This window comes from Oncorhynchus nerka, unplaced genomic scaffold (assembly GCF_034236695.1).
Source record: "Oncorhynchus nerka isolate Pitt River unplaced genomic scaffold, Oner_Uvic_2.0 unplaced_scaffold_1246, whole genome shotgun sequence".
NCBI lineage: Eukaryota > Metazoa > Chordata > Actinopteri > Salmoniformes > Salmonidae > Oncorhynchus > Oncorhynchus nerka.
In genome coordinates this window covers 112,501-136,509 of record NW_027040095.1, presented here as the reverse complement: position 1 = coordinate 136,509, position 24,009 = coordinate 112,501, and the positions used below count along the sequence as shown (strand labels likewise).

The 24,009-nt window shown below is 45.5% G+C and overlaps 1 protein-coding gene across 1 annotated transcript in view; it reads right to left on the bottom strand.

Annotated features, from left to right (window-relative positions):
* Window positions 1-12,764: 12,764 nt before the first annotated feature.
* The window catches only part of LOC115126873 (casein kinase I-like), a 55,813-nt gene continuing 44,568 nt past the window's right edge, over window positions 12,765-24,009 (bottom strand). Inside the window, exons 4-8 of the mRNA XM_065015866.1 lie at window positions 20,813-21,041; window positions 18,960-19,130; window positions 17,124-17,272; window positions 15,112-15,289; window positions 12,765-14,051 (exon numbers count right to left, since the gene is read on the bottom strand). Of these exons, the coding sequence (XP_064871938.1) occupies window positions 13,393-14,051; window positions 15,112-15,289; window positions 17,124-17,272; window positions 18,960-19,130; window positions 20,813-21,041 (1,386 nt within the window). The 3' untranslated portion in view covers window positions 12,765-13,392. The remainder of the gene's footprint in view (window positions 14,052-15,111; window positions 15,290-17,123; window positions 17,273-18,959; window positions 19,131-20,812; window positions 21,042-24,009) is intronic.

The window sequence follows — 24,009 nt, the reverse complement described above, 5'->3', positions numbered from 1 at the left end:
ATCTGTTAAATATGTGTATGGACCAATAACATCTGTTAAATATGTGACCAATAACATCTGTTAAATATGTGTATGGACCAATAACATCTGTTAAATATGTGACCAATAACATCTGTTAAATATGTGTATGGACCAATAACATCTGTTAAATATGTGACCAATAACATCTGTTAAATATGTGACCAATAACATCTGTTAAATATGTGACCAATAACATCTGTTAAATATGTGTATGGACCAATAACATCTGTTAAATATGTGACCAATAACATCTGTTAAATATGTGACCAATAACATCTGTTAAATATGTGTATGGACCAATAACATCTGTTAAATATGTGACCAATAACATCTGTTAAATATGTGTATGGACCAATAACATCTGTTAAATATGTGTATGGACCAATAACATCTGTTAAATATGTGACCAATAACATCTGTTAAATATGTGTATGGACCAATAACATCTGTTAAATATGTGACCAATAACATCTGTTAAATATGTGTATGGACCAATAACATCTGCTAAATATGTGACCAATAACATCTGTTAAATATGTGTATGGACCAATAACATCTGTTAAATATGTGACCAATAACATCTGTTAAATATGTGTATGGACCAATAACATCTGTTAAATATGTGTATGGACCAATAACATCTGCTAAATATGTGTATGGACCAATAACATCTGTTAAATATGTGACCAATAACATCTGTTAAATATGTGTATGGACCAATAACATCTATTAAATATGTGACCAATAACATCTGTTAAATATGTGACCAATAACATCTGTTAAATATGTGACCAATAACATCTGTTAAATATGTGTATGGACCAATAACATCTGTTAAATATGTGACCAATAACATCTGTTAAATATGTGTATGGACCAATAACATCTGCTAAATATGTGACCAATAACATCTGTTAAATATGTGTATGGACCAATAACATCTGTTAAATATGTGACCAATAACATTTATTAAATATGTGTATGGACCAATAACATCTGTTAAATATGTGTATGGACCAATAACATCTGCTAAATATGTGACCAATAACATTTATTAAATATGTGTATGTGACCAATAACATGTGATTTGATAATCAACAGGATTGTGGAGAGGACTGAGGCTGGGCTGTAATGTGGCCTCCCTCCACTAGAGGGCGAGAAGGGGCCATGAGTGACAGAGAGACCAAAAGAACCAAAACAGACACTGTTGTCGCGAACACCATGGTCTTTCTATAAGCTGACTGAAGGATGTATTAACGTGACTAGAGGAGAGTGATTATGCCTCTAGAGAGGAAGAGAGTCGAACTGAACATCCAGTGGTTAGAGGCAGGGTAGCCTAGTGGTTAGAGGCAGCGTAGCTCTAGGCAGGGTAGCCTAGTGGTTAGAGGCAGGGTAGCCTAGTGGTTAGAGGCAGGGTAGCCTAGTGGTTAGAGGCAGGGTAGCGAGGCAGGGTAGCCTAGTGTTTAGAGCATTGGGCCAGAAACTGAAAGGTTGCTAGATCGAATCCCCGAGCTGACAAAGTAAATATCTGTCGTTCTGCCCCTGAACAAGGCAGTTAACCCACTGTTCCTAGGCCGTCATTGTAAATAAGAATTTGTTCTTGACTGACTTTCCTAGGTAAATAAAGGTCAAATATACATGTTTAAATGCTTAGGGCGTTTGCCCTAAGTCCATTCAATAAGGAGGGCAGGTTGCACACACACTCTCTCTTTAGTTTGAGAACATCAAACTGAAATGAGAGTTTGGATGAGGGTGTTTGGATGCAGCAGGTGGATTATAGTTAATGAATTATCTCCGTATAAACGCAGTCAGGCATTTGGCAGTGGCTGTTACATACAGAAACCCAAGCAGAGAACTTACAGAAACCCCAGCCATCTCAGAGAACTTACAGAAACCCCAGCCATCTCAGAGAACTTACAGAAACCCAGCAATCTCAGAGAACTTACAGAAACCCCAGCCATCTCAGAGAACTTACAGAAACCTCAGCCATCTCAGAGAACGTACAGAAACCCAAGCAGAGAACGTACAGAAACCCAAGCAGAGAACGTACAGAAACCCCAGCCATCTCAGAGAACTTACAGAAACCCCAGCAGAGAACTTACAGAAACCCCAGCCATCTCAGAGAACGTACAGAAACCCAAGCAGAGAACGTACAGAAACCCAAGCAGAGAACTTACAGAAACCCCAGCAGAGAACTTACAGAAACCCCAGCCATCTCAGAGAACTTACAGAAACCCCAGCCATCTCAAAGAACTTACAGAAACCCCAGCCATCTCAGAGAACTTACAGAAACCCCAGCCATCTCAGAGAACTTACAGAAACCCCAGCCATCTCAGAGAACTTACAGAAACCCCAGCCATCTCAGAGAACTTACAGAAACCCCAGCCATCTCAGAGAACTTACAGAAACCCCAGCCATCTCAGAGAACTTACAGAAAACATCAAAGTGGAAGAAAAATTCTAACTTGTATTTTTATTTTTTATTAAATGGAAAACAACACACTAATATATACTGATTAGATAAGTATTCAACCTCCTGAGTCAATACTTGTTGGAATCACCTTTGGCAGTCACCTGGGAGCATGCGATAGAGACAGTTGGGAGTATTTCTGGGTGAGTCTCTAAGAGCTGTGAGTATTTCTGGGTGAGTCTCTTAGAGTTTTACACACCTGGATTGTACAAATATTTGCACATTATTCTTTCTAAAATTCTTCAAGCTCTGTCAAGTTGGTTGTTGATCATTGCTAGACAGCTATTTTCAAGTCTTGCCATAGATGTTCAAGCTGATTAAAGTCAAAACTGTAACTCGGCCACTCAGGAACAGTCAATGTCGTCTTGGTAAACAACTCCAGTGTATATTTGGCCTTGTGTTATATGTTATTGTCCTGCTGAAAGGTGAATTAATCTCCCAGTGTCTGTTGGAAAGCAGAATGAACCAGGTTTTCCTCTAGGATTTTACCTGTGCTTAGCTCCATTCTGTTTATTTTTTATCCTTAACTTCCTAGTCTTTGCCGATGACAAGCATACCCATAGCATGATGCAGCCACCACTACGCTTGAAAATATGAAGAGCGGTACTCAGAGAAGTGTTGGACTGGATTTAACATAAGGCTTTTGTATTCAGGATAGGGGGTTCTGAGCCCTCTCCTGTACTCCCTGTTCACCCACGACTGCGTGGCCACGCACGCCTCCAACTCAATCATCAAGTTTGCGGACGACACAACAGTGGTAGGCTTGATTACCAACAACGACGAGACGGCCTACAGGGAGGAGGTGAGGGCCCTCGGAGTGTGGTGTCAGGAAAATAACCTCACACTCAACGTCAACAAAACTAAGGAGATGATTGTGGACTTCAGGAAACAGCAGAGGGAACACCCCCCTATCCACATCGATGGATCAGTAGTGGAGAGGGTAGCAAGTTTTAAGTTCCTCGGCATACACATCACAGACAAACTGAATTGGTCCACTCACACTGACAGCGTCGTGAAGAAGGCGCAGCAGCGCCTCTTCAACCTCAGGAGGCTGAAGAAATTCGGCTTGTCACCAAAAGCACTCACAAACTTCTACAGATGCACAATCGAGTGCATCCTGGCGGGCTGTATCACCGCCTGGTACGGCAACTGCTCCGCCCTCAACCGTAAGGCTCTCCAGAGGGTAGTGAGGTCTGCACAACGCATCACCGGGGCAAACTACCTGCCCTCCAGGACACCTACACCACCCGATGTTACAGGAAGGCCATAAAGATCATCAAGGACATCAACCACCCGAACCACTGCCTGTTCACCCCGCTATCATCCAGAAGGCGAGGTCAGTACAGGTGCATCAAAGCTGGGACCGAGAGACTGAAAAACAGCTTCTATCTCAAGGCCATCAGACTGTTAAACAGCCACCACTAACATTGAGTGGCTGCTGCCAACACACTGTCATTGACACTGACCCAACTCCAGCCACTTTAATAATGGGAATTGATGGGAAATGATGTAAATATATCACTAGCCACTTTAAACAATGCTACCTTATATAATGTTACTTAACCTACATTATTCATCTCATATGCATATGTATATACTGTACTCTAGATCATCGACTGCATTCTTATGTCACTAGCCACTTTAACTATGCCACTTTGTTTACTTTGTCTACATACTCATCTCATATGTATATACTGTACTCGATACCATCTACTGTATGCTGCTCTGTACCATCACTCATTCATATATCCTTATGTACATATTCCTTATCCCCTTACACTGTGTACAAGACAGTAGTTTTGGAATTGTTAGTTAGATTACTTGTTGGTTATCACTGCATTGTCGGAACTAGAAGCACAAGCATTTCGCTACACTCGCATTAACATCTGCTAACCATGTGTATGTGACAAATAAAATTTGATTTGATTTGATAGAAAATGTATTGTGTATAAATCAGTGACAAAATCTAAAAGGTAATCCATTTTAAATTCAGGATGTGATAAGTCAAAGGCTGTGAATACCCTCTGAAGGCACTGTGTATGGACCATGGGAAGAATAATGTCCAACTAGTATATGAGGTGTGTCTCAATCTGTCCACTACAGAGGGTGAATGTAAGAGCTTAAACCAAACACTACCTAACAGAGGGTATTGTCTGGGTCAGTGAAGGTCTACCTTAAAACTTATGTTATACAGCCCATATCATACAGTCTTGTAAGGTCATAAGGTGAACCAGACCTAGTTAAGGAGGGCTGAGGTCAAGTACAGGGGTTATGAACTATTTTACAAGGGCATGAGGGTTCAGAGATGGTTAGAATCCTTGTTCTAGAGAACTTGAATTCCTATTAATTGGGGAATGCGGAACATGGAAAGAATGTGGAACTGAATCTGTGGATAGAACTCCATCGCTTCTTTATTACATCACCAAGAGTTCCAGAATGGAATGTTTCTGGTCCTCCAGAAGCGGAGTTTCCAGAGTGGAGCCTTACGGGGTGTATCTACTATGGCATACTCTGGATCTGAGCCTTACGGGGTGTATCTACTATGGCATACTCTGGATCTGAGCCTTACGGGGTGTATCTACTATGGCATACTCTGGATCTGAGCCTTGCTGGGTGTATCTACTATGGCATACTCTGGATCTGAGCCATACGGGGTGTATCTACTATGGCATACTCTGGATCTGAGCCTTACGGGGTGTATCTACTATGGCATACTCTGGATCTGAGCCTTGCGGGGTGTATCTACTATGGCATACTCTGGATCTGAGCCTTACGGGGTGTATCTACTATGGCATACTCTGGATCTGAGCCATACGGGGTATCTACTATGGCATACTCTGGATCTGAGCCATACGGGGTATCTACTATGGCATACTCTGGATCTGAGCCTTACGGGGTATCTACTATGGCATACTCTGGATCTCTGAGTGTAAAATACCTTTTCTCCTGTCTGATTCTTTCAGGTTCAGTTCAGATGAAGGAGAGGAGACATGGGGATCAAGTCACTTTAGAGTCATACTATATATAGACTCGGATACAGACTATTGAGAAGTGACCTGTTTCTATAGGGGGGTTAGGGTGAGGTTGGGAGCTGACAGTCTAAAGAAGTTATGGTAACAGTGTGGCTATCAAGACGTAGCCTAACCCATAGATATTTATATAGAGGGGGGGGGGGTTAAATAGTTTTTAGACTATCAATACGTAGCCTAACCCATAGATATTTATATAGGGGGGGGGGGGGCGTAGCCTAAAGGCGTCAGCATGCTTCCATCCATCTGGAGCCTAGCTGAACTCAGCTGAACCCAACGAGTGTGTTCACATACTCCCTTAAAAAAAACTTTGCTTGAATAACGAGAAAAAAAGCAGCAATAGTACTGTTTGTCCATCTCGAGACACCGTAGCCAGATTTAATTTGAGATAACTCCAGAAATCTGTCATAAATTTAAGTTATTTTTTGTCAAGGAGTTCTTAGTCGCGTAACTTCACATCTAAGATCGGTGGAGTATTTATCAATGAAAGAAATGTGCATGAAAAGAACACGAGTTCTCTCTCTCTCTCATTGAATGACAACAAACACTTCATTGAAGAATCCCTAGTGTGGACCAGAAGCCCGCGGACGCCTTCAGCCTATAGATATCTCTCCAGGGAGGGGGATTAGCGTTGAAGGGACACCCACACTCTTACCTAACATTACTGTGTCCAAAATGGCACCCTTCCCCCCTATATTATAGTGCACTACTTCCCGACCACTACCTCTATAGGGCCTGGTCAAAAGTAGTGCACGACATAGTGAACAGGGTGCCATTTGGGATGCCAGCCGTTCACACCAGGACGTGACGAGCTGCTACTTTCTCAGATGATGATGGAAGGAAATGCTATTCTGAGTTGGTGAGAGGAGGGGGAGACAACCGAGTGTGAGGTAAAACAACACTACAACTGGCTAATAGCACATCACCTAGAGGTGTGTTCCAAATGGGATCCTATTCCACATACAGCACATTCAGAAAGTATTCAGACACCTTCCTCTTTTATACACATTTTGTTACGTTACTCTCGTTCTAAAATGGATGAAATTAAATGTGTTCCTCATCAATCTACCCATTAATGACGAAGACACAAATACAAAAAAACAGAAATATCTTATTAGTATTCAGATTCGAAATTGAGCTCGGGTGCATCAAATCCTGGTGCATCCTGTTTCCATTGATCCTCCTTGAGATGTTTCTACAACTTCAATTGATTGGTCATGATTTGGAAAGGCACACACCTGTCTATATAAAAGGTCCCACAGTTGACAGTGCATGTCAGAGCAAAAACCAAGCCATGAGGTCGAAGGAATTATCCGTAGCGCTCCGAGACAGGATTGTGTCGAGGCACGGTTCTGGGGAAGGGTACCAAAATATTTCTGCAGCATTGAAGGTCCCCAAGAACACAGTGGCCTCCATCATTCTTAAATGGAAGAAGTTTGGAACCACCAAGACTCTTCCTAGAGCTGGCCGCCCGGCCAAACTGAGCAATTGGGGAAGAAGGGCCTTGGTCAGGGAGGTGACCAAGAACCCAATGATCACTCTGACAGAGCTCCAGAGGTCCTCTGTGGAGATGGGAGAACCTTCTAGAAGGACAACCATCTCTGCAGCACTCCACCAATCAGGCTATTATGGTAGAGTGGCCAGACGGAAGCCACTCCTCAGTAAAAGGCACATGACAGCCCGCTTAGAGTTTGCCAAAAGGCACCTAAAAGACTATCAGACCACAAAAAAACAAGATTCTCTGATCTGATGAAACCAAGATTGAATTCTTTGGTCTGAATGCCAAGCTTCACATCTGGAGGAAACCTGGCACCATCCCTACGGTGAAGCATAGTGGTGGCAGCATCATGCTGTGGGGATGTTTTTCAGCGGCAGGGACTGGAAGTCTAGTCAGGATTGAGGGAAATATGAACAGAGCAAAGTACGGATAAATCCTTGATGAAAACCTGCTCCAGAGAGATCAGGACCTCAGATTGGGGCGAAGGTTCACCTTCCAACAGGACAACGACCCTAAGCACACAGCCAAGAAAATGCAGGAGTGGCTTCGGGACAAGTCACTGAATGTCCTTGAGTGGCCCAGCCAGAGCCTAGACTTGAACACGGTTTAACATCTCTGGAGAGACCTGAAGATAGCTGTGTAGCGACACTTCTCATCCAACCTGACAGAGCTTGAGAGGATCTCCAGAGAAGAATGGGAGAAACTCCCCAAATACAGATGTGCCAAGTTTGTAGTGTCATACCCAAGAAGACTCAAAGCTGTAATCACTGCCAAAGGTGCTTCAACAAAGTACTGAGTAAAGGGTCTGAATACTTATGAAAATTGCTTTGTCATTACGGGGTATTGTGATGTCATTACGGGGTATTGTAATGTCATTACGGGGTATTGTAATGTCATTACGGGGTATTGTGATGTCATTACGGGGTATTGTGATGTCATTACGGGGTATTGTAATGTCATTACGGGGTATTGTAATGTCATTACGGGGTATTGTAATGTCATTACGGGGTATTGTAATGTCATTACGGGGTATTGTAATGTCATTACGGGGTATTGTAATGTCATTACGGGTATTGTAATGTCATTACGGGTATTGTAATGTCATTACGGGGTATTGTAATGTCATTACGGGTATTGTAATGTCATTATTGTAATGTCATTACGGGGTATTGTAATGTCATTACGGGGTATTGTGATGTCATTACGGGGTATTGTAATGTCATTACGGGGTATTGTAATGTCATTACGGGGTATTGTAATGTCATTACGGGGTATTGTAATGTCATTACGGGGTATTGTAATGTCATTACGGGGTATTGTAATGTCATTACGGGGTATTGTGATGTCATTACGGGGTATTGTGATGTCATTACGGGGTATTGTGATGTCATTACGGGGTATTGTGATGTCATTACGGGGTATTGTGATGTCATTACGGGGTATTGTGATGTCATTACGGGGTATTGTAATGTCATTACGGGGTATTGTAATGTCATTACGGGGTATTGTAATGTCATTACGGGGTATTGTGATGTCATTACGGGGTATTGTGATGTCATTGTGATGTCATTACGGGGTATTGTAATGTCATTACGGGGTATTGTAATGTCATTACGGGGTATTGTAATGTCATTACGGGGTATTGTAATGTCATTACGGGGTATTGTAATGTCATTACGGGGTATTGTAATGTCATTACGGGGTATTGTAATGTCATTACGGGGTATTGTAATGTCATTACGGGGTATTGTGATGTCATTACGGGGTATTGTAATGTCATTACGGGGTATTGTAATGTCATTACGGGGTATTGTGATGTCATTACGGGGTATTGTGATGTCATTACGGGGTATTGTGATGTCATTATTGTGTGTAGATTAATGAAGAAAAACAAAACAATTGAATCCATTTCATAAAAAGGCTGTAACGTAACAAAATGTGGAACAAGTCAAGGGGGTGTGAATACTGTCCTAATGCACAGTATCGTACAATACATTTAACCAGTGCCCAAGTAGTGCACCATAGAGGGATTAGGGTTCCATTTGACGAGCGACCAAAAAAGATGCTATGAAGAAGCCAAGATGTGTGACTGTTAGGAGAATACAGTTAGAGGTTGAACAATGCTGTTGTGGTGGACCAACTTGTTAGGAGGGAAAAACAGGACTAGAATTGTCTGGCAGCACATTACTAAAAGACGCTATAAAGAAGCCAAGATGTCTAAATGTTTCTAAAACGTGAAGAGAAGTGTAGTAGGGTATCAGTAGTAGATGGAGGTTGAAATGTGCTGGAGTGGTTTCTGCACCAAACTTATATAGGAGAGACTTTTTATTCATCTCCATTCAATACACTATATACACACACACAAAAGTATGTGGACACTCCTTCAAATTAGTGGATTAATCTATTTCAGCCACACCCGTTGCTGACAGGTGTATAAAATCGAGCACCATGCCATGCAATCTCCATAGACAAACATTGACAGTAGAATAGCCTCACTGAAGAGCTCAGAGACTTTCAAAGTGGCACCGTCATAGGATGCCACCTTTCCAACAAGTCAGTTCGTTGAATTTCTGCTCTGCTAGAGCTGCCCAGGTCAACTGTAAGTGCTGTTATTGTGAAGTGGAAAGGTCTAGGAGCAACAACGGCTCAGCAGAGAAGTGGTAGACCACACAAGCTAACAGAACGGGACCGCTGAGTGCTGAAACGCACAAAAACTCACTCACTACAGAGTTCCAAACTGTCCCTGGAAGCAACGCCAGCACAATAACTGTTCGTCGGGAGCTTCGTGAAATGGGTTTCCATGGCCGAGCAGCCGCACACAAGCCTAAGATCACTGTGCACAGTACCAAGCTTCAGCTGGAGTGGTGTAAAGCTCGCCGCCATTGGACTCTGGAGCAGTGGAAACACGTTCTCTGGACTGATGAATCACGATTCACCATTCTTTATTCATGGCTGTGTTCTTAGGCAAAATTGTGAGTGAGCCCACTCCCTTGGCTGAGAAGCAACCCCACACATGAATGGTCTCAGGATGCTTTACTGTTGGCATGACACAGGACTGATGGTAGCGCTCACCTTGTCTTCTCCGGACAAGCTTTTTTCCGGATGCCCCAAACAATCGGAAGAGGAGATTCATCAGAGAAAATGACTTTACCCAGTCCTCAGCAGTCCAATCCCTGTACCTTTTGCAGAATATCAGTCTGTCCCTTTTTCCTGGAGAGAAGTGGCTTCTTTGCTGCCCTTCTTGACACCAGACCATCCTCCATAAGTCTTCGCCTCACTGTGCGTGCAGATGCACTCACACCTGCCTGCTGCCGTTCCTGAGCAAGCTCTGTACTGGTGGTGCCCCGATACCGCAGCTGAATCAACTTTAGGAGACGGTCCTGGTGCTTTCTGGACTTTCTTGGGAGCCCTGAAGTCTTCTTCACAACAATTGAACCGCTCTCCTTGAAGTTCTTGATGATCCGATAAATGGTTGATTTAGGGGCAATCTTACTGGCAGCAATATCCTTGCCTGTGAAGCCCTTTTTGTGCAAAGCAATGATGATGGCACGTGTTTCCTTGCAGGTAACCATGGATGACAGAGGAAACACAATGATTCCAAGCTCCTTTTGAAGCTTCCAGTCTGTTATTCGAACTCAATCTGCATGACAGAGTGATCTCCAGCCTTGTCCTCATCAACACCCACACCTGTGTTAACGAGAGAATCACTGACATGTCAGCTGGTCCTTTTGTGGCAGGGCTGAAATGCAGTGGAAATGTTTTTGGGGGATTTGGTTCATTTGCATGGCAAAGAGGGACTTTGCAATTAATTGCAATTCATCTGATCACTCTTCATAACATTCTGGAGTATATGCAAATTGCCATCATACAAACTGAGGCAGCAGACTTTGTGAAAATTAATATTTGTGTCATTCTCAAAACTTTTGGCCACGACTGTAGACGATTCTGTGCTTCCAGCTTTGTGGCAACAGTTTGGGGAAGGCCCTTTCCTGTTTCAGCATGACAATGTCCCCCTGCACAAAGCCAGGTCCATACAGAAATGGTTTCTCGAGATCGGTGTGGAAGAACTTGACTGGCCTGCACAGAGCCCTGACCTCAACTCCATCAAACACCTTTGAGATTAATTGGAACGTCGACTGCGAGTCAGGCCTAATCACTCAACATCATTCATGCTCATGGGTCAATGGAAGCAAGTCCCCGCAGCAATGTTCCAACATCTAGTGGAAAGCCTTCCCAGAAGAGTGGAGGCTGTTATAGCAGCAATGTTCCAACATCTAGTGGAAAGCCTTCCCAGAAGAGTGGAGGCTGTTATAGCAGCAATGTTCCAACATCTAGTGGAAAGCCTTCCCAGAAGAGTGGAGGCTGTTATAGCAGCAATGTTCCAACATCTAGTGGAAAGCCATCCCAGAAGAGTGGAGGCTGTTCTAGCAGCAATGTTCCAACATCTAGTGGAAAGCCTTCCCAGAAGAGTGGAGGCTGTTCTAGCAGCAATGTTCCAACATCTAGTGGAAAGCCTTCCCAGAAGAGTGGAGGCTGTTCTAGCAGCAATGTTCCAACATCAGTGGAAAGCCTTCCCAGAAGAGTGGAGGCTGTTCTAGCAGCAATGTTCCAACATCTAGTGGAAAGCCTTCCCAGAAGAGTGGAGGCTGTTCTAGCAGCAATGTTCCAACATCTAGTGGAAAGCCTTCCCAGAAGAGTGGAGGCTGTTCTAGCAGCAATGTTCCAACATCTAGTGGAAAGCCTTCCCAGAAGAGTGGAGGCTGTTCTAGCAGCAATGTTCCAACATCTAGTGGAAAGCCTTCCCAGAAGAGTGGAGGCTGTTCTAGCAGCAATGTTCCAACATCTAGTGGAAAGCCTTTTAATTAATTTTTTTTTTTTAACCTTTATTTAACTAGGCAAGTCAGTTAAGAACAAATTCTTATTTTCAATGACTGCCTAGGAACAGTGGGTTAACTGCCTGTTCAGGGGCAGAACGACAGATTTGTACCTTGTCAGCTCGGGGATTTGAACTTGCAACCTTCCGGTTACTAGTCCAACGCTCTAACCACTAGGCTACCCTGCCGCCCCAAGAAGAGTGGAGGCTGTTATAGCAGCAAAGGGACCAACTCCAAATTAATGTCCATGATTTTTGGAATGGAATGTTTGACAAGCAGTTGTCCACATACTTTCGATCATGTAGTGTACGATTATGAATCCTGGACACCCATTTTGTTGAAAAATAAAAATAATGATTTATTAGTTACCGTGGTTACCTGTCCTAGACCTTCATAAACCCCATAACATTAACACGACACAGCATGACCCCTCTCACCCTGTTCATGCCAACAGACAGCCAGCTTAGCCCATATGGTGTTACCAGTCACACACCTACCATGCCAGCGACTGTTCGTCATGAGGGTCTGTATAAACTAAACTAGCTAGATGTTCACAGATTCTTTGATTGGAGAGGTGCCTTGTTTAGACCCAAAAACGTTATGAACAAACATAGAATAGAGTCAAATTCCCCCTTTTTTTCTCTCTCCTGCAGCCATTCCACTGCTTATTTACAGAGTTTCAGAGCCGATCTCTGAGCCTCACCCAGAACGTTAGTTTACTCTCCTGCAGCCATTCCACTGCTTATTCACAGAGTTTCAGAGCCGATCTCTGAGCCTCACCCAGAACGTTAGTTTACTCTCCTGCAGCCATTCCACTGCTTATTCACAGAGTTTCAGAGCCGATCTCTGAGCCTCACCCAGAACGTTAGTTTACTCTCCTGCAGCCATTCCACTGCTTATTCACAGAGTTTCAGAGCCGATCTCTGAGCCTCAACCAGAACGTTAGTTTACTGTAATTCTACACATTTTGAGTGACTGAAACATACGGAACTAAAGTGTTTTCATTTCGGATTCTAGAACTTCGGATTCTAGAACTTCGGATTCTAGAACTAGAATGTCTACTTTTTAGAACACTGATTGTTAGTTCTCAAAGACGATCTCATGTTAAATATATATCAGTCTGTTATCTTTTCTACACACTTCACATCTGGTTTTAGTCCTTTAAGTTGAATAAAAAATAAAAAAAGTATTTTATTCTTCAGTGGTGGCCCGCCACTGCTAAAAATGAATATAGGGGAAACACTGACACCCTGCAACATTACAGCCATGTTTTTATGACGCCAGTGAAAAGGTTTCACATTCCTGTGTGACTGTTTGTGGAGGCCCTGCGGTGTTCATCATTAAAGTGTCATCAGCGAGAGTTGAAAAGGAATGAAGAACAATTAAAACAAGGCTAGAGACGTTTTCAGACCTGTGAGGTGTTGTGTGTCTAGCCTGTGAGGTGGACATACAGGGTGTTGTGTCTCTAACCTGTGAGGTGGACATACAGGGTTTTGTGTCTCTAACCTGTGAGGTGGACATACAGGGTGTTGTGTCTCTCTAACCTGTGAGGTGGACATGCAGGGTGTTGTGTCTCTCTAACCTGTGAGGTGGACATACAGGGTGTTGTGTCTCTAACCTGTGAGGTGGACATACAGGGTGTTGTGTCTCTAACCTGTGAGGTGGACATACAGGGTGTTGTGTCTCTAACCTGTGAGGTGGACATACAGGGTGTTGTGTCTCTAACCTGTGAGGTGGACATACAGGGTGTTGTGTCTCTAACCTGTGAGGTGGACATACAGGGTGTTGTGTCTCTAACCTGTGAGGTGGACATACAGGGTGTTGTGTCTCTAACCTGTGAGGTGGACATACAGGGTGTTGTGTCTCTAACCTGTGAGGTGGACATACAGGGTGTTGTGTCTCTAACCTGTGAGGTGGACATACAGGGTGTTGTGTCTCTAGCCTGTGAGGTGGACATACAGGGTGTTGTGTCTCTAACCTGTGAGGTGGACATACAGGGTGTTGTGTCTCTAGCCTGTGAGGTGGATATACAGGGTGTTGTGTGTCTAACCTGTGAGGTGGACATGCGTGAGTCCTGTCGTCCAGTCAGGTCTGAGGAGGAGATGTTGACAGGAGCTCCACGGTGAAGACGCATGCTGACCTTCCTCTCTCGCTCCATACCTGGGATAGAGGACAGATACCTGGGGTTAGAGAGAGACCTCCATACCTGGGATAGAGGACAGATACCTGGGGTTAGAGAGAGACCTCCATACCTGGGATAGAGGACAGATACCTGGGGTTAGAGAGAGACCTCCATACCTGGGATAGAGGACAGATACCTGGGGTTAGAGAGAGAGACCTCCATACCTGGGATAGAGGACAGATACCTGGGGTTAGAGAGAGAGAGAGACCTCCATACCTGGGATAGAGGACAGATACCTGGGGTTAGACAGAGAGAGAGACCTCCATACCTGGGATAGAGGACAGATACCTGGGGTTAGAGAGAGAGACCTCCATACCTGGGATAGAGGACAGATACCTGGGGTTAGAGAGAGAGAGAGACCTCCATACCTGGGGTAGAGGACAGATACCCGGAGATAGAGAGAGAGACCTCCATACCTGGGATAGAGGACAGATACCTGGGGTTAGAGAGAGAGAGAGACCTCCATACCTGGGATAGAGGACAGATACCTGGGGTTAGAGAGAGAGAGACCTCCATACCTGGGGTAGAGGACAGATACCTGGGGTTAGAGAGAGAGAGACCTCCATACCTGGGATAGAGGACAGATACCTGGGGTTAGAGAGAGAGAGAGACCTCCATACCTGGGGTAGAGGACAGATACCCGGAGATAGAGAGAGAGACCTCCATACCTGGGATAGAGGACAGATACCTGGGGTTAGAGAGAGAGAGAGAGATACCTCCATACCTGGGATAGAGGACAGATACCTGGGGTTAGAGAGAGAGAGACCTCCATACCTGGGGTAGAGGACAGATACCTGGGGTTAGAGAGAGAGAGACCTCCATACCTGGGGTAGAGGACAGATACCTGGGGTTAGAGAGAGAGAGACCTCCATACCTGGGATAGAGGACAGATACCTGGGGTTAGAGAGAGAGAGACCTCCATACCTGGGATAGAGGACAGATACCTGGGGTTAGAGAGAGAGAGACCTCCATACCTGGGGTAGAGGACAGGTACCTGGTGATCAACCTTTATTTAACCAATTCAGTGTTTTCACTAACCTGTGTGTGAGGTGGGTGTGAGGGGTGCGGGTGCGGCTGCGTCCTGTGCTCCTCTGGGTCGTCCGGAGGCGGAGGGGATCCCCCTGGCCCCTGCAGGGGCCCTGGCCTGTCCCTGTCTCAGTCTGTCCTCACCAGCTCTCCTCTCCCTCTCTGCATCCTCCGCTGCCCTGTTGGCGCCCTGGACACACAGAGACACACATCACCATGGAGACAACGGTCACACTGCCCCACCTCCCACCTCTTCACTATCACAACATCACCATGGAGACAACAGTCACACTGTCCCACCTCCCACCTCTTCACTATCACAACATCACCATGGAGACAACAGTCACACTGTCCCACCTCCCAACCCTTCACTATCACAACAACACCATGGAGACAACGGTCACACTGTCCCACCTCCCAACCCTTCACTATCACAACAACACCATGGAGACAACGGTCCCACCTCCCAACCCTTCACTATCACAACAACACCATGGAGACAACAGTCCCACTGTCCCACCACCCAACCCTTCACTATCACAACAACACCATGGAGACAACAGTCACGCCTCTTCACTATCACAACATCACCATGGAGACAACGGTCACACCTCTTCACTATCACAACATCACCATGGAGACAACGGTCACACTGTCCCACCTCCCAACCCTTCACTATCACAACAACACCATGGAGACAACGGTTACACTGTCCCACCTCCCAACCCTTCACTATCACAACAACACCATGGAGACAACGGTTACACTGTCCCACCTCCCACCTCTTCACTATCACAACACCATGGAGACAACGGTTACACTGTCCCACCTCTTCACTATCACAACACCATGGAGACAACGGTCACACTGTCCCACCTCTTCACTATCACAACAACACCATGGAGACAATGGTTACACTGTCTCACCTCTTCACTATCACAACATCACCATGGAGACAACAGTCACACTGCCCCACCTCTTCACTATCACAACAACATGGAGACAACGGTTACACTGTCCCACCTCTTCACTATCACAACACCATGGAGACAATGGTTACACTGTCTCACCTCTTCACTATCACAACACCACCATGGAGACAACGGTCACACTGTCCCACCTCCCACCTCTTCACTATCACAACACCACCATGGAGACAACGGTCACACTGTCCCACCTCTTCACTATCACAACAACACCATGGAGACAACAGTCCCACTGTCCCACCTCTTCACTATCACAACACCATGGAGACAACAGTCATACTGTCCCACCTCCCACCTCTTCACTATCACAACAACACCATGGAGACAAGTCACACTGTCCCACCTCTTCACTATCACAACACCATGGAGACAACAGTCCCACTGTCCCACTTCTTCACTATCACAACAACACCATGGAGACAACAGTCACACTGTCCCACCTCCCAACCCTTCACTATCACAACATCACCATGGGATCTTATTGACCAGGAATTTGCTCAATCAGCATTCAAAATGGCTGTCGTTGCCAGGGACACCACTGCTTTTCGTAGACCAACAAAATGGCCACCGTGGACATTCCATTACTATGTCTCAATTACCTCTCCTTCCTCCCAAAGTGTGCACTGGTTCACATCACTGTCTTGAAAAAAAAATGGTAGAAGAAATACAGTGGAACCTCCCACTAGCCCATGTCTCCACCAATCCCAACGCTTTCCAGATTTGTGGGAAGCAGTGAACGAGTGTACACTTCAGGAGAAAGGAGATATTGTGGAAGTAGTGAACGAGTGTACACTTCAGGAGAAAGGAGATATTGTAATGAAAAGACTCCAGTCCGGGTCAATGTAACGAAGGGGGTGACTCAGAGACGTAGCAGAGAGACGTTAGCAGAGAGACGTTAGCAGAGAGACGTTAGCAGAGAGACGTCAGCAGAGAGACGTCAGCAGAGAGACGTCAGCAGAGAGACGTCAGCAGAGAGACGTCAGCAGAGAGACGTCAGCAGAGAGACGTTAGCAGAGAGACGTCAGCAGAGAGACTCACAAACTTGAGCATGTTCCAGTCAAAGACGTAGTCGTAGGAGAAGCCCTGTCTGTGGAACAGGTTCCTGAACAGCTGTCTGAGGTACGAGTAGTCGGGCTTGTCATCGAACCGCAGAGAACGACAGAAGTTCAGGTACGTGGCAAACTCCGCTGTGAGGAGAAAGGAGAGGATGGGTCAAGATACAGCTCTTTAATTATTATACAACTGGACGTGGTAAACTCCGCTGAGAGGAGAGGATGGGTCAAGATACAGCTCTTTAATTATTATACAACTGGACGTGGTAAACTCCCCTGAGAGGAGGAAGGAGAGGATGGGTCAAGATACAGCTCTTTAATTATTATACAACTGGACGTGGTAAACTCCCCTGGGAGGAGGAAGGAGAGGATGGGTCGAGATACAGCTCTTTAATTATTATACAACTGGACGTGGTAAACTCCCCTGAGAGGAGAGGATGGGTCAAGATACAGCTCTTTAATTATTATACAACTGGACGTGGTAAACTCCCCTGAGAGGAGAGGATGGGTCAAGATACAGCTCTTTAATTATTATACAACTGGACGTGGTAAACTCCCCTGAGAGGAGAGGATGGGTCAAGATACAGCTCTTTAATTATTATACAACTGGACGTGGTAAACTCCCCTGAGAGGAGGAAGGAGAGGATGGGTCAAGATACAGCTCTTTAATTATTATACAACTGGACGTGGTAAACTCCCCTGAGAGGAGAGGATGGGTCAAGATACAGCTCTTTAATTATTATACAACTGGACGTGGTAAACTCCCCTGAGAGGAGGAAGGAGAGGATGGGTCAAGATACAGCTCTTTAATTATTATACAACTGGACGTGGTAAACTCCCCTGGGAGGAGGAAGGAGAGGATGGGTCGAGATACAGCTCTTTAATTATTATACAACTGGACGTGGTAAACTCCCCTGAGAGGAGAGGAGGGGTCAAGATACAGCTCTTTAATTATTATACAACTGGACGTGGTAAACTCCGCTGAGAGGAGAGGATGGGTCAAGATACAGCTCTTTAATTATTATACAACTGGACGTGGTAAACTCCCCTGGGAGGAGAGGATGGGTCAAGATACAGCTCTTTAATTATTATACAACTGGACGTGGTAAACTCCCCTGAGAGGAGAGGATGGGTCAAGATACAGGTCTTTAATTATTATACAACTGGACGTGGTAAACTCCCCTGAGAGGAGAGGAGGGGTCAAGATACAGCTCTTTAATTATTATACAACTGGACGTGGTAAACTCCCCTGAGAGGAGAGGATGGGTCAAGATACAGCTCTTTAATTATTATACAACTGGACGTGGTAAACTCCCCTGAGAGGAGGAAGGAGAGGATGGGTCAAGATACAGCTCTTTAATTATTATACAACTGGACGTGGTAAACTCCCCTGAGAGGAGGAAGGAGAGGATGGGTCAAGATACAGCTCTTTAATTATTATACAACTGGACGTGGTAAACTCCCCTGAGAGGAGGAAGGAGAGGATGGGTCAAGATACAGCTCTTTTTATACATCCAGTTGTATAATATATATATGTGGAATAAAATGCCCGAATGTGAATCCTCTAGTCTCCAAGACAACAAGACATACACTACAAACAGATCGTCTGAATGTGATCAGCTTTCTTCCTGGTTAGGTCACATGATCAGGATAAACTCCTAACCCTATCCATCACACTTTGGACCACAGAAGAGCTATCCACTTTCAAAGACCGGGAGTGGAAATTCTATATGTACAAGGATCTACTATGTAAAAACAACCTGTTTTGACTTCAGAAAACCCCATCAACTTCCAGCCACAGACAGGTCTTTCAACTACTCACATGGATATCCTTTACAGAGGACCTCGATGGGGGTAGACATCTTCTTCTCACTGATGCGTTCGTACTTCTGTCTCTTAGTGGCAGCTTTCAGGCCCTGCCAGGGCAGACTGCCCAGGTTGAAGTACATCAGGACATAGCCAAGAGACTCCAAGTCATCACGACGAGACTGCTCTGTAGAGGAGAGAGAAGAGAGGGAGAGAGAGAAGAGTGGGAGAGAGAGAAGGGAGGGAGAGAGAAAGAGAGAGAAGAGAGGGAGAGAAGAGAAGAGGAGAGAAGAGAGGGAGAGAAGAGGAGAGAGAAGAGAGGGAGAGAGAGAGAAGAGGGAGAGAGAGAGAAGAGGGAGAGAGAGAAAAGAGAGGGAGAGAAAAGAGAGGGAGAGAAAAGAGAGGGAGAGAAAAGAGAGAGAAAAGAGAGAAAAGAGAGAGAAAGAGGAGAGAGAGAGAGAAGAGGGAGAGAGGGAGAGAGAGAAGAGAGCGAGAAGGTCAGGGTGTTTCTGTTGTGTACTTGTTCCCTGGTGTGTGTAAGTAGTGTTCGTGTTTGTTTATATATATTGCCAAAAGTATGTGGACAGGTCAAACATCTCATTCCAAAATCACAGGTATTCATATGTAGTTGGTCCCCGGCTTGCTGCTAGAACAGCCTCCACTCTTCTGGGAAGGATCTCCACTAGATGTTAGAACATTGCTGCTAGAACAGCCTCCACTCTTCTGGGAAGGCTTTCCACTAGATGTTAGAACATTGCTGCTATAACAGCCTCCACTCTTCTGGGAAGGATCTCCACTAGATGTTGGAACATTGCTGCTATAACAGCCTCCACTCTTCTGGGAAGGCTTTCCACTAGATGTTGGAACATTGCTGCTATAACAGCCTCCACTCTTCTGGGAAGGCTTTCCACTAGATGTTGGAACATTGCTGCAGGGACTTGCTTCCATTCAGCCACAAGAGAATTAGTGAGGTCGGCTTTCCAATTCAGGTGTTCGGTGGAGTCGAGGTCAGCGCTCTGTGCAGTTCAGTCAAGGTCTTCCACACCAATCTACAAACCATTTCTGTATGGACCTGGCTTTGTGCAGGGGGACATTGTCATGCTGAAACAGGAAAGGGCCTTCCCCAAACTGTTTCCACAAAGCTGGAAGCACAGAATCATCTAGAATGTAACTGTAGAGTTAAGATTTCCCTACACTGTAACTAAGGGGCCGAGCCCAACCCGTGAAAAACTGCCCCAGACCATTATTCCTCCTCCACCAAACTTTACAGTTGGCACTATGCATTGGGGCAGATAGCGTTCTCCTAGCATCCGAAAAACCTAGAATCATCCGTCGGATTGCCAGATGGTGCAGCATGATTCATCACGCCAAAGAATACTCCAGAGTACAACATCTACAGCTGATGCATGGCATTGTGCATGGTGATCTTAGGTTTGTGTGCGGCTGCTCGGCCATGGAAACTAATTTCAAGAAGCTCCCGACGAACAGTTCTTGTGCTGACGTTGCTTCCAGAGGTAGTTTGGAACTCGGAAGTGTTCTGTTCTGTGAGCTTGTGTGGCCTACCTTCACGATTGAGCCACTGTGGCTCCTAGACGTTTCCACTTCACAATAACAGCACTTACAGTTGACCGGGGCAGCTGTAGCAGGTCAGATATTTGACGAACTGACTAGTTGGCAAGGTGGCATCCTATGACGGTGCCACTTTGAAAGTCACTGAGCTATTCTACTGCCAATGTTTGTCTATGGAGATCGCATGGCCGTGTGCTCGATTTTATACAACTGTCAGCAAAGGGTGTGGCTGAAATAGCCGAATCCACTAATTTGAAGGGGTGTCCACATACTTTTGTACATATAGTGTATATATCCTACCGATTCCCAGGTGTGTGTTGATGGATGCATAGCGCGCGGTGCCGGTCAGGTTCTTGTTCTCGCGGTAGGGGATGTGCTGGTGTGTGCGGGCGTCGCGGTACTTCTTGGCCAGGCCAAAGTCGATGATGTACACCAGGTTGCCCTTCTTGCCCAGGCCCATCAGGAAGTTGTCTGGCTTCACGTCTCTGTGGATGAAGTTCTTAGAGTGGATGTACTCTATACGGCTGATCTGGAGAGGAGAGAGCTTGATCAATAACAGCTAGTCTGATCTGGAGAGGAGAGCTTGATCAATAACAGCTAGTCTGATCTGGAGAGCAGAGAGCTTGATCAATAACAGCTAGTCTGATCTGGAGAGGAGAGAGCTTGATCAATAACAGCTAGTCTGATCTGGAGAGGAGAGAGGTTGATCAATAACAGCTAGTCTGATCTGGAGAGGAGAGAGCTTGATCAATAACAGCTAGTCTGATCTGGAGAGGAGAGAGCTTGATCAATAACAGCAAGTCTGATCTGGACAGCAGAGAGCTTGATCAATAACAGCTAGTCTGATCTGGAGAGGAGAGAGCTTGATCAATAACAGCTAGTCTGATCTGGAGAGGAGAGAGGTTGATCAATAACAGCTAGTCTGATCTGGAGAGGAGAGAGCTTGATCAATAACAGCTAGTCTGATCTGGACAGCAGAGAGCTTGATCAATAACAGCTAGTCTGATCTGGAGAGGAGAGAGGTTGATCAATAACAGCTAGTCTGATCTGGAGAGCAGAGAGCTTGATCAATAACAGCTAGTCTGATCTGGAGAGGAGAGAGCTTGATCAATAACAGCTAGTCTGATCTGGAGAGGAGAGAGCTGGCGTTAGCATAATCAATAATGCACATAGAACGTGGATATGTAAACACCCGGAGGACACCTGGTAGTATAAACACCTGGAGGACAACTGGTAGTCTAAACACCTGGAGGACACCTGGTAGTCTAAACACCTGGAGGACACCTGGTAGTATAAACACCTGGAGGACTGGAAGTATAAACACCTGGTAGTATAAACACCTGGAAGTCTAAACACCTGGTAGTCTAAACACCTGGAGGACACCTGGTAGTCTAAACACCTGGTAGTATAAACACCTGGTATAAACACCTGGTAGTCTAAACACCTGGTAGTCTAAACACCTGGTAGTCTAAACACCTGGTAGTCTAAACACCTGGTAGTCTAAACAGCTGGAGGACACCTGGTAGTCTAAACACCTGGAAGTCTAAACACCTGGTAGTCTAAACACCTGGAAGTCTAAACACCTGGAAGTCTAAACACCTGGAGGAAACCTGGTAGTATAAACACCTGGAAGTCTAAACACCTGGAGGACACCTGGTAGTCTAAACAGCTGGAGGACACCTGGAAGTCTAAACACCTGGAAGTCTAAACACCTGGTAGTCTAAACACCTGGAAGTCTAAACACCTGGTAGTCTAAACACCTGGAGGACACCTGGTAGTCTAAACACCTGGAGGACACCTGGTAGTCTAAACACCTGGAGGACACCTGGTAGTCTAAACACCTGGAGGACACCTGGTAGTCTAAACACCTGGAGGACACCTGGTAGTCTAAACACCTGGAGGACACCTGGTAGTCTAAACAGCTGGAGGACACCTGGTAGTCTAAACAGCTGGAGGACACCTGGAAGTCTAAACAGCTGGAGGACACCTGGTAGTTTAAACACCTGGAGGACACCTTGTAGTCTAAACACCTGGAGGACACCTGGTAGTCTAAACAGCTGGAGGACACCTGGAAGTCTAAACACCTGGTAGTATAAACAATGCAGCACTACTGTTGCAAAAAATTAAGAAGAAGCGATTGCTAAATCGGGATGTGATCTTTCCTTTTCAAGATGATTCCATACGTATCTAGATCCAGGGCAGGGGTTTCTCCATACGTATCTAGATCCAGGGCAGGGGTTTCTCCATACGGATCTAGATCCAGGGCAGGGGTTTCTCCATACGGATCTAGATCCAGGGCAGGGGTTTCTCCATACGGATCTAGATCCAGGGCAGGGGTTTCTCCATACGGATCTAGATCCAGGGCAGGGGTTTCTCCATACGTATCTAGATCCAGGGCAGGGGTTTCTCCATACGCATCTAGATCCAGGGCAGGGGTTTCTCCATACGGATCTAGATCCAGGGCAGGGGTTTCTCCATACGGATCTAGATCCAGGGCAGGGGTTTCTCCATACGTATCTAGATCCAGGGCAGGGGTTTCTCCATACGCATCTAGATCCAGGGCAGGGGTTTCTCCATACGCATCTCAGCATTAGAAACCCCTGGACGGGTAGAAATGACAACGGACCTATATATTTACACTACATCTGTATGTAGATCGTTCAGGTTCACCATCGCCAATAGTTTTGCTTGAAACAGGGAGACAGGACAGCGACCTCACTGCATGGTTGGAGCAGGAGAAGAAGAGAAGCTCTCCGAGTCAAAACTTCCAAACGGTCTAAACCATTTCATTATGAGACGGGGGTGAAATTCAAAGTTGTGCTATATAGATCTCCCCCTCTAATTGATAGTGGTGGTAGATGCCCAGGTTCCCTTATTGGAAGCATCCTACATGCACCATAAGACATTACAGGGTGTAGTTTGACTCAGCTACAGACATCACCTGGAGTTGTTCGGCATGCTAAATGACATTAGCACAGATCCCACTGGCCTTTGTGGAGCACATTTTATGCAGCGCTCTCTGTTTAAAGAGCTGTGACAAACCGACACACACGTACACACACACACACGATCAATGACTGTCAACACGGTTCCACGCAGTTACACACTGAAGAACAGAACGCAGCCGTTGTCACAAAAGATGAGGTATTTTTCCAGAAGGTAGAAAGAACGTAACAACATGAGCCATAAAATGTGACTGAACCATCGGTTCGGAAACGTCTTTTTTAAATCGCTTCTCCGATCGACGCTTAAACATTTGAAATCGATGTGTACGGGTGAATCGATGTGTACGGGTGAATCGATGTGTACGGGTGAATCGATGTGTACGGGTGAATCGATGTGTACGGGTGAATCGATGGGTACGGGTGAATCGATGGGGTGGGTGAATCGTCCCTAATTACTAAGTGACTGTCAACAATTTTAGCTGGCTAACTGTGACACCACTGTACTGTCAACGTAGATGGACCAACGGACAGTCAATAGAATGAATGGCTTTA